This window comes from Electrophorus electricus, chromosome 17, assembly GCF_013358815.1.
Source record: "Electrophorus electricus isolate fEleEle1 chromosome 17, fEleEle1.pri, whole genome shotgun sequence".
NCBI classification, from domain to species: domain Eukaryota; kingdom Metazoa; phylum Chordata; class Actinopteri; order Gymnotiformes; family Gymnotidae; genus Electrophorus; species Electrophorus electricus.
In genome coordinates this window covers 11,603,480-11,613,412 of record NC_049551.1, presented here as the reverse complement: position 1 = coordinate 11,613,412, position 9,933 = coordinate 11,603,480, and the positions used below count along the sequence as shown (strand labels likewise).

Here is a 9,933-nt window from a genome sequence, read left to right as displayed (position 1 = left end):
CAATATGAATAAATAGAAAATTAAATATTTTTTATCTTCACAGTCAAATAAATAAAATACAAAATCTCTTAATTCTTTTTCCTTTACTATCAGGAATAGCATGGATGTTCTTGCTTCTTAATACATTACACCTGTGCTCAACATTAACATTTGGTACCCTATAGTTTTTACTGTATTACAATGCTGATGGTCTCCATAGTAGTAGTAGTTCAGGTCCAGTGGTAATTTAAGTAGAGATTACCACGTGGTACCACACGGCATTCTTTGGTACTCAGGTGAACATGACCCAGGTCTTTCCTCAAAGTAAAAATTCCAATGTTGCAGACAAGGTTTTGAAATTGTAGTGAAATCCATAGATCATAATAATATGTCAAGGATTTGAATGCAAAGAGTTCCTTGACTCTCTTACTTCATCTAGGCCACTCGTTTGTGAATCGTATTGCAGTATCAGCCTTTGTGGTTTTCCCTGTGTGTTGTGAGTATCCTACCCACTTCTGACACTGAAGATGGATGCTGTGTGGGCATTTCAGTGAAATATTCATCAAACAAATATTTCTGGTCCAAATAAAGCAAACTGATTTTTAGCTATGTGACATGAAGGGCTCACCAGTGAGCAAACAAGATTATTTGAGCTTCTACACAGTTCCTTCACCAACCCTAGCACTTCTGGGTGAGTTATTCTTTCAAGACCATGTGCAGCTGTCAGTCATATCCCTTACAGCTTAAGGCAAGTTAAAAGGCTCTGAGAAAAAGATGTACATCCAGTGTTATAAATATGTAAACAATCACATGAAGATTCAATTGAATTAACATAGGTGCGCATGAGATGCCAGATCTCAGGGCAGGTCAGATGTCATTGAGCTGATCCTGGGTGGGTCAGATGTAGATGGGTTGCTCCTGGGCAGTCAGCAGGCGGTACATAGCACCAGGCATGGTCTTCATATGGATCTGAGAGAAAGACCAAGTATGTGCATATGGAATTAGTAAGAGAATTCAGCCCTTGTGGGTGTGTTCAGTGCTGCTGATATTGAAGGTTAAGGGAGATTTCTCCATGACCTATACAGTGCAGCATGAACCCCCCCCCCCCCCCCCCCCCCCCCCCAAAAGAGTTCCCAGAATTCCCAGCGCTGCAAGTAGTCATTGCTTAATGACTGTCGTTTAAAGTGCTAGAGACACTGGCAAAAAAGTAAAAGACTGAAGACAAATGTCTTCATCTAAGTTATAGCTATATGATTTAGGAGGTACCTCTCCAACTGCATTTGAAAGTATATGAACAATCTTCTCATGGGCTGTGGCCACAACACTCTGTCCATTGATATCAATGATGCGATGACCCACTCTGACTCCGCCTCTCTCAGCTATACCGCCTCTCATGAGACTGCAAATCTGAAATTGAAAAGTACTTAATTTACTTTTTGTAGATGACAGCCTAATACAAATATTTAGTGTGTTCTAATTTAATTGAAATGTATTTCTTGGGAATAAAAAATCATTTAACGAGCTTTTTAACAAAGTTTGGCCAGAAGTTACCCACAATGCCATTCTGTACACTGAAGCCAAGCTGGTAGCGGAGGTCTGGTCTGCGGATGAGGACCATGGTGACAGGAGGACATCTAACAATGTTCATTTTGATCCTGGATTGAGATTTCAGCCCCTGAGGCAGAGGTACAGCAATTCGTGCTTACAGTTTTACTAAAGATGAGCTCACCCTTACTACTAATTACTTGAATTGAAAAAGGAAAAATAACCTCTCATGAAATATGTTAAAGTAGACATTTCTCACAATTAGAGAGTATGCAGCATCAAGCGATGTTGATCACTACATAAGACCACCTCCTTCTGATATTCCAGATAAACCCTAGCAGGCACTGATTAGGAGATGGCCTCACATTAATGATGCTGATCACACTCAGTGCCTGCTAGGGCATCGTTAGAGTGTGATCAGGCGATGGCCTCACTATAATGATGTCCTAATAGGCACTCAGTGTGATTAGGAGATTGCCTCACTTTAATGATACTCTGGCAGGTGGAGAGGGGCAGGCCCACCAGACTGGTGCTGTTCACCGTCATGATCTGGTCTCCGATGTTAAGCCGACCCGACTTTGCGGCCGGTCCAGAATGCATTAGGCTCGCGATGATGACAGTGGGCAAGATGGAACCCCAGCCAGACTCCACGATGACCACACCAAGAATTTCCCCCTTCTGCTTCTCTATGTGCACCTGGTCCAGCACACAGTGTAGGGAACAGGGTTGTGCCTTCACATTCTAGTGCTTTCTCTGCACTTAGTCAATTAGTCTGCTAATTAACAAGCCCTTCCTAAGCTGAACTGGGTGTTAGAACAGTTTTATGCTTCATGAAAATCATGTTTCAAAAAATCGTAAAACATCATATCTCCAGCTACCTAAGCTGCCCTAGCAACTGTAAACTTATTAATGTTACTTTATTATAAACAGTTTCATTTCATATTATACTGGCCTACTCCAAACTCTCAACATACATCTTGGGCTCACATGCAATGATGCATTGTCAAAACACAGTAGAACAGCAAAACACCAGTATGGGGTGAAATTATATAAGGAGTATATGCTGTTTATACTGCAATCCACTTACATCCCTGCAGTTCTCGGACTTGGAAAAGTGGATGAGATCATCATTGTACATGTCCTGACTGCTTAGAATGTCACTGTACTCTCTCTGGCTCAGGTCGTCTGGGTCAATACCGTTTGCCCGAAGAAACTCCTGATACGCTACGCTGAAGGCTTGGCCAATGGACTGTGCTATCAGCTGAGCCTGCAGGTGGTGCCAGAGAGAGAATGAGAGCAAGAAGATTTGAGAGGTAATTCAAGTTATATATAAAAAAAAACAAAAAAAACAACCAACCAACCAACCCCCCACCTTTCAACAACATTGATTGCACCACTAGACTGGAATCTGCCATGCCACCTCTGGGCGAAAGGACACTTCTGTTTCTAATTTTCATTGTGTGAGTCATATAATAACGTAAGATTTTGATACAAGCAGCTTTCTGTCTCTTTTTGGCCTCACAGTCCTGAGTGAATGTGATCCATTCCATGCACTCCTGCAGACCAGCTCGGATCAAGACAAGGGCGCCAGCAGACAAAACAAAAACAGGCACTCACGTCCTCCGACTCAAACACATTGCAGACCATCCTGTACTGGGGGTGCTCGTCCCGCGCAGGGCCGGGCAGATGTGAGTCTGCCGAGCCCAGCTGGTCCTGGGTGCTGCGTGAGCGGATCATTTTGCCCCGGGCCATGAGCACTACGGTGTTCCCGATGTCTGCGATGTACGAGATGGTCCTCAGAGGATGGTCCATCATAATCTCCTGACGAGCAGTAACGATCACAGTCAACTTTCAGTCAAAGCAATAGTTCAACCAAATCGCTGCTGAATGAGGAGGTCAATTACCATGAACATATTTCCATGATTGTAAAGGAAGTGACCCCAGATTCTTTTCATTGATATTTAGCACAGCACATTTTGGATTGGGTGCGACTGCAATGGTTCAGTTATCTGGTATTGCATCCAAAGCATGGTGGTCCAAGAGAAAATGTATCCAATGAAAAATTAGTGAGAGAGAGAGAGAGAGAGACTTACCTGTGTGTCAGCATTGAGCACTTTAATCCTCTGGATTGACAGGAAGAGGTCCACCTCAGTGGCAGATGAAGGTGCTTCACCCTCTGTGCCCTGCTGCCCCCGCAGGAGGGAAAAAATTCATCACTCCACCACCCAGCACCATCCAAGTATTTAAATCAGTATTAGCAAACCCATGCACACAAACAGAGGGAGAGTCAGAGGACTGGCTAAGGATACATCTGGACAGGGTGATCTGCAACAAAGGACATCTAATGTTTTCCATCCAATGTTTTTTCCATCCAATGTTTTTCTGCCATATGTATTCGTGAATATTCTGCCCAAGGTCAGACACAGCTGACAAGAGACAAGAATCACATGAACCACCAAAAGTAACCATAATCACAGATGTCTACTTCCTATAAACCATATCATACTCTATATCATACTCTACCTGGTGTCTGGTTTGGGCCTTTTTCTGCGCTGCCTGTTCACAAAGGAAAAGAGAGCGGAAAAGAAGAACCCCACAAATACAAAGTGACATCATGATGGTCAAAGGTCATCCCAAATGTGATATAAGGGGAATGTGACTAAAAGGGACGCACAGGGTGGGTGGGTTGTTATGGAAACTCTCACATTGCAATAGGCTGACGGTTGCTGACAAATGCGATCAGTGAATCCTCGCCTTACAAGAGTGACACCAGTCGTTCTGAAGAGTAAAACTGTCTCCAAGTATCAACCATTTGTCACTCCTTCATGCTTGCTGTGCCCATGGCTGTTCTGGAAGGAAAAATAAACGTCCTTGCGCATTCCCTCAAAAACCTTTACACGACCTCTGACCTCCAGCATGTGCCCTGCCATTAAATCATCACTGGCTTCAGAACTCACTAGCCATTTAAGTACAGCAAAGTACATAAGCAATGCTCATACAGCAGCAAGCAAACAACGTCCTATTACTTGTGGAATGTCACTCCTAAACCATCAAGGAAAGAGTTTATACGCAATCATTCTCAACACAACTTTGACATATGGTAGCCTACTCACACTCAAGCATTCCAGGATGCATGCACCCAGGATGCCACACGCTCACCCTCACGCAGGACGCCACCTTTCACCTTCACACAGGATGCCACACGCTCACCCTCACGCAGGATGCCACCTTTCACCTTCACACAGGATGCCACACGCTCACCCTCACGCAGGATGCCACCTTTCACCTTCACACAGGATGCCACCTTTCACCTTCACACAGGATGCCACATGCTCACCCTCACACAGGATGCCACACGCTCACCCTCACACAGGACGCCACCTTTCACCTTCACACAGGATGCCACACGCTCACCCTCACGCAGGACGCCACCTTTCACCTTCACACAGGATGCCACACGCTCACCCTCACGCAGGATGCCACCTTTCACCTTCACACAGGATGCCACACGCTCACCCTCACGCAGGACGCCACCTTTCACCTTCACACAGGATGCCACACGCTCACCCTCACGCAGGATGCCACCTTTCACCTTCACACAGGATGCCACATGCTCACCCTCACGCAGGATGCCACCTTTCACCTTCACACAGGATGCCACCTTTCACCTTCACACAGGATGCCACCTTTCACCTTCACACAGGATGCCACACGCTCACCCTCATGCAGGACGCCACCTTTCACCTTCACACAGGATGCCACATGCTCACCCTCACGCAGGACGCCACCTTTCACCTTCACACAGGATGCCACATGCTCACCCTCACGCGGGGCGCCACCTTTCACCTTCACACAGGATGCCACACGCTCACCCTCACACAGGACTCCTTGCTCTCACCCTCACACGGCTCGTAGCCTCTTGGGCCTGGCGCATGCGGCCACTCTTGGAGGGCATGCGTTCTGACAGCAGTTGGGTGGAGCCCAGGTAACTGGCAGCAAAGATGATGCCATCGATTAGATCCTCAGGATCACATGGCCCTGCAACTGATAAAACATTTTGCCTTAAAGTGTCGGCAGGGAATTCACAAAAAAAATTGTGCATACAAAACCATGTACAAAATCTAAATAATATAAAATATTTTTAAAGCGTAAAGCAGGTGTAGACAGCAACAACTATTAATAATAATAATAATAATAATAATAATAATAATAGTTGTTGCTGTCTACAAAACCTATTATTATTCATTATTACTATTATTATTCATAATAATAATAATAATAACACCAGTAAAAGTTGTTGGAGTATATTAGGAGTATATTACTGACACCCTATAGCTGGATTTGGTGCATTGAAACTCACCATCAACATATGTAGGGAAGGCAGCAAAATTTCTTCTAAGCTAAATATTTGAAACAAGACGTTGTCAATTTCTATAAATCTGTCACAAATTGTTAAAAAGTGGCTGAAGTGGTACAGACCAAACATAAGCCAAATCACTCACCTCTTCAGCAGGAGGTAAGCTGAGAGTGACATCTTCGTCTTGAAATTCCTGTGTTCTGGAAGATTCTGCTCCTAGAGGTGCTATTGCATCTGGACCGGCAGCCTAACAACATAACAAAATACGGCAGTAAATGGTATTCTTATGTGATATTTAGTCATTTAACTTTCATTATTTTGAAATTTTACCTTATTATTGTATTTTAGCACAAACCTCAGGAGAACTTCTTACAGTGCAATGTTGGCTTTAATGTAAAGGCACACATGTCACTCACCATGCAGTGAGGAGCAGAACCTTGAGGAGGAGTCTGTGGGTGTCCCTGCAGAGGGCAGTCCTCTGCCAGGCTCACGTCTTCTCTCATTACCCACACCGGCTCTGTGGGGGGGTCGGGTGTGTAGGGCGAGCGCACGGCCTTCGTCTTCACTTCCTCTATGGCCTCCTTGATGTCCCGTATAGCCAGAGAGATGGCATCCCCAGAAACCCTCGCAGATGGTGGCGGAGCCTCTGCACAGCTGCTCTCCAGTGCCTGTCCTCCGTGCGAGCCAGGGGAAGGGGGACCGGCATCGGGACACTCATCACAGAGCTCTTGAGCTTCCTGATAAAAGCTGTCACTGGAGCTTGTGCGATTCCCATACTTAGCAGTGCATCTCTCTGGGCAGCCAGCTTTGTTTAGTCTGGAGCTGACAGACGCCTGCTGTCTGGGCTCGATATGCTGCCCTGACTGGGGCATAGGCTGGCTGCTAGGCACATCCAGGCTCTTCTCAAAGCTCTGCTGCTCTTCAGATCCCTTGTGGTGTTGCCCAGCAAAGGGCCCACCGTGCGCGTCCCCATGGGCTTCAATCAGAATGGTTCGGAAGGGTTTGGCACAGGATTCAGAGCTCAGTTGTGCGCAGGAGACAGAGAAGGCTTCTGGACTGGAGTCTGAGACAGGTTCTTCACAGGATTGAGTACAAGCTTGACACTCTGGCCTTGGCCCTGTGCTCAGGGGTGCATAGCCAGTCGAGCTGAATTGGGCAGGTTTTGGCTCCAAGCTGTAACCCCTGAGAGGTCCGGAGAAAGCCTGAGGCTGGTTATGATCAACTGAGAGTGGGGGCGGTGGGCTCACAGCACAGGGGGGGACATCCATCCTTATAGGCCCCGCCCTCCGGCCGTGGGAGTGCATGCTCCCTTTCAAACAAGCACTACTTGACATGCGATCCTGGTGTCCTTCCTTGTCCTTTTCATACCTATCCGCCTCGCATTCATCTCTGCCTCCCTCGTTCTCTTCCATCTGCTCCCGCTTTGGCTGCAGGTTCTCCGTCTGTTCCAAGTGTGCGTGGAGACTGCTCTCAGTGCTGGAGGACCACTGAAGGCTTGGGCTGCCTCCATCCTGCTCTGCTGCTTCCTTTAGGGATGGAGTCAGCTCCTCCTGCGAGCGGTGGGTCAGCAGCTCCTGCAAAGACTCTTCAGCGGACACAGCGCCTGTGGCCTGATCGGTCTGATAAAGGGGCTGCTCCCCTGCTGTATTTCCATAACCCACTCCATCTTGCTGCCTATCCCTGTGCTGATGGCCTCTCTCACCGCTCCGCCGATACCTCGCTATCCCTGGGCGAAGTGGCAGGCCCGGCCGTGGCTGGACTTCTCTGCCGTCACTCACCCTGTGCTGGCTCTGGCCGGGGGCATGTCTTCTGCTGCGGCGCATTGGTGCATGGCCAGACCCCGCCTGCTGTTCGTGATGGTGAGACTGCTGGTGGTGGTGGTGGTGGTGGTGGTGATGATGATGATGATGATGATGGCCATCTCCCTGGGCATCCTGGCTGTTTAGCTGGCACGGCCTCCACTTGGGCCGGCCTCCCTCTATGGTCACCCCCTTTGGCTGCCGGTTGCGCTGAGGGGGCAGGACCTTAGGCCCCGCCTCCTCCAGGTCCTCCCTGTGACTCATGGCTGATTGCTATGGAGGGGACATGACCTGTATGCTAATGCACTACGTAAAAGGAAGATAAGCAATCAGCTGCAGTGAGACAACAGGACAACATGAATCAAAACCTAAGAGTGTGAGGACTGGATGCTTTCAGTAGACGTAATGGGGCTGTGACAATGTTTTAGTAAAATGGAAAAGATTGGCTTCAGGAGTCTTTTTTTTGCATTACCACTCGGCTGTGGAGACACCTTATTAGGACCTAAAAGAGCTAATAAAGCTATGGCCTATCCCTTGCTTTAGGGGCTGTTTTAATTAATGCAATGGCACTGAATGGACTCTCAGTGCATTCCAATGATAAGTGGTTAATCTCAGACATTACTCCCAGTCCCCGATGAGATGGCATACAGTATGAGAGTGGACAGGGTGCAGATGTCAGTATAAGCCTACAGGAAACGGAGGGAAGAATTAGGTGCATTATCATGCGCTTAGCGTCAGGAACATGAACGCTGTGCAGCAGGAACACGAGCTTCCTCTGGAGATGAGGTGGTGATAATAGCATGGGTCATTTATCTAAAAGCACTTTGATTTGTCATGTCCAAGACTGTCATTAGACTACAGCATGACATACAACACGTATTGCATAGTGAGTAAAACAAAACTAAAGTCAACCAAATACATCTGGGTAATTCTTACAAAACTGTGTATAATGAGGTCCATAATTTACTGGAATGAACATCAATAAACTCCTGACATGAACTGGAAACCTCCATAGCCAATAAAGCAGTAGTTTGTTTTTTCTCCGTTCCAGGAGACTGAGGGACCCAGTCACAGATGGCTTGACTCCCGTATCGCTTGGACTGAAGCTCGCCCATCTGTCGAGTCTCCATACGAAACCACCGGGCAGGGGATTTGCCTATTAACTCAAGTGATCTTCTGCTAGAACCCTTTGGCAAAAACACAATCCCGATCTCAGTATATTATTATTATTATTATTATTATTATTATTATTATTATTATTATTAACGGCACAAAATTAGAATGTTTATATCATTATCAGATCTAATTATAGCCTTCGTCCACAATGAAGAGATGACATGCTTAGAAACATATGGCTAAGAAGCATATGGCTATTTAAATGATACCTTTTGGTGTATTGAGCCCTGGTTTCTTATCTTCCTAGTTCTCCGGTTCGTCGCTCATCTTAATGAATGACGGTCAATTTACGGTTTTATAACATGGAAATTCAAGCAGCCCATGTTACACAACGGGACTTGGAGTTCTGCCCTTAGTAAGGAATTTGTGTGATTTGACGTTAAATCCAAAGCTATCAGCCAATCTGGCTACCTGAAAAGGTTGGCCATATGCATAGACCAGAGAACGGCGCACAAGAACAAGAGCTGCTGCCGGAAAGGCGTTTTACTGTAAAATCCACTCGTCATTTGACAGATTTGCTGCGGAGGCTAGTTGTCCGCTTGGACATTTCTTTCTATGCCCACAAAGTGGTAGGCTATGACCCGGTAAAGTTTTGGGGAGGACAAGGTTACGTAGGCTACAAAATATGTTAAGTCATCGAAGCCGAACCAACAGGGTACTAATGACAGCTAAAACTTTTTGATTGTATTTCATTTTGAGGCAATAAAATGCCGGCTAATAACTTGATCGTATTTCCAAAGGCAGGGCCTGCACTTCGGTATTCCTTCATCGCTAATAAACTTATCTTGCAGGTGCGCCGACGGCACGGTCATATTTGTTCATACACAGGATACATCGTTTAAGATTAGAACAGATCAAACAGCCTCTTTTTGCTAAATACGCCAGTGTCATGAAGATCGGATTCCAGACCGCAGAGGTGTGTCAGATCTCACTTACCTGTTACGAAAGAGATGGATAAAGCACTTGTCGAATCGCCATCACCATCTTTGCTGGTCTCTCTCTTATCATCGCGTACGGATTAGGCCAGCGCAATCTCCTACCCCTCCTTCGTCATAGTGACATCAGAGAGGATTACAA

The 9,933-nt window shown here is 46.4% G+C and overlaps 1 protein-coding gene across 6 annotated transcripts; it reads right to left on the bottom strand.

Moving 5' to 3' along the window:
• Positions 1-68: 68 nt before the first annotated feature.
• On the bottom strand, positions 69-9,872 carry apba1b (amyloid beta (A4) precursor protein-binding, family A, member 1b). 6 transcript variants are annotated; one of them, XM_027007073.2, is made up of 12 exons: positions 9,793-9,872; positions 6,298-7,986; positions 6,027-6,128; positions 5,885-5,924; positions 5,423-5,568; positions 3,618-3,710; positions 3,142-3,345; positions 2,612-2,791; positions 2,008-2,220; positions 1,535-1,654; positions 1,246-1,386; positions 69-948 (listed from the first exon to the last, which is right to left on the bottom strand). In XM_027007073.2, the coding sequence occupies exons 2-12, from the start codon at positions 7,942-7,944 to the stop codon at positions 877-879; spliced, it is 2,958 nt and encodes a 985-aa protein (XP_026862874.2). In that variant the 5' UTR covers positions 7,945-7,986; positions 9,793-9,872; the 3' UTR covers positions 69-876. The 6 variants fall into 6 exon arrangements, with proteins under 6 accessions (XP_026862874.2, XP_026862866.2, XP_026862858.2 ...); XM_027007065.2 differs by having other exon boundaries at positions 6,298-8,366; positions 9,793-9,851; XM_027007057.2 differs by having other exon boundaries at positions 6,298-8,867; positions 9,793-9,849.
• Between the last annotated feature and the right edge of the window lie 61 nt (positions 9,873-9,933).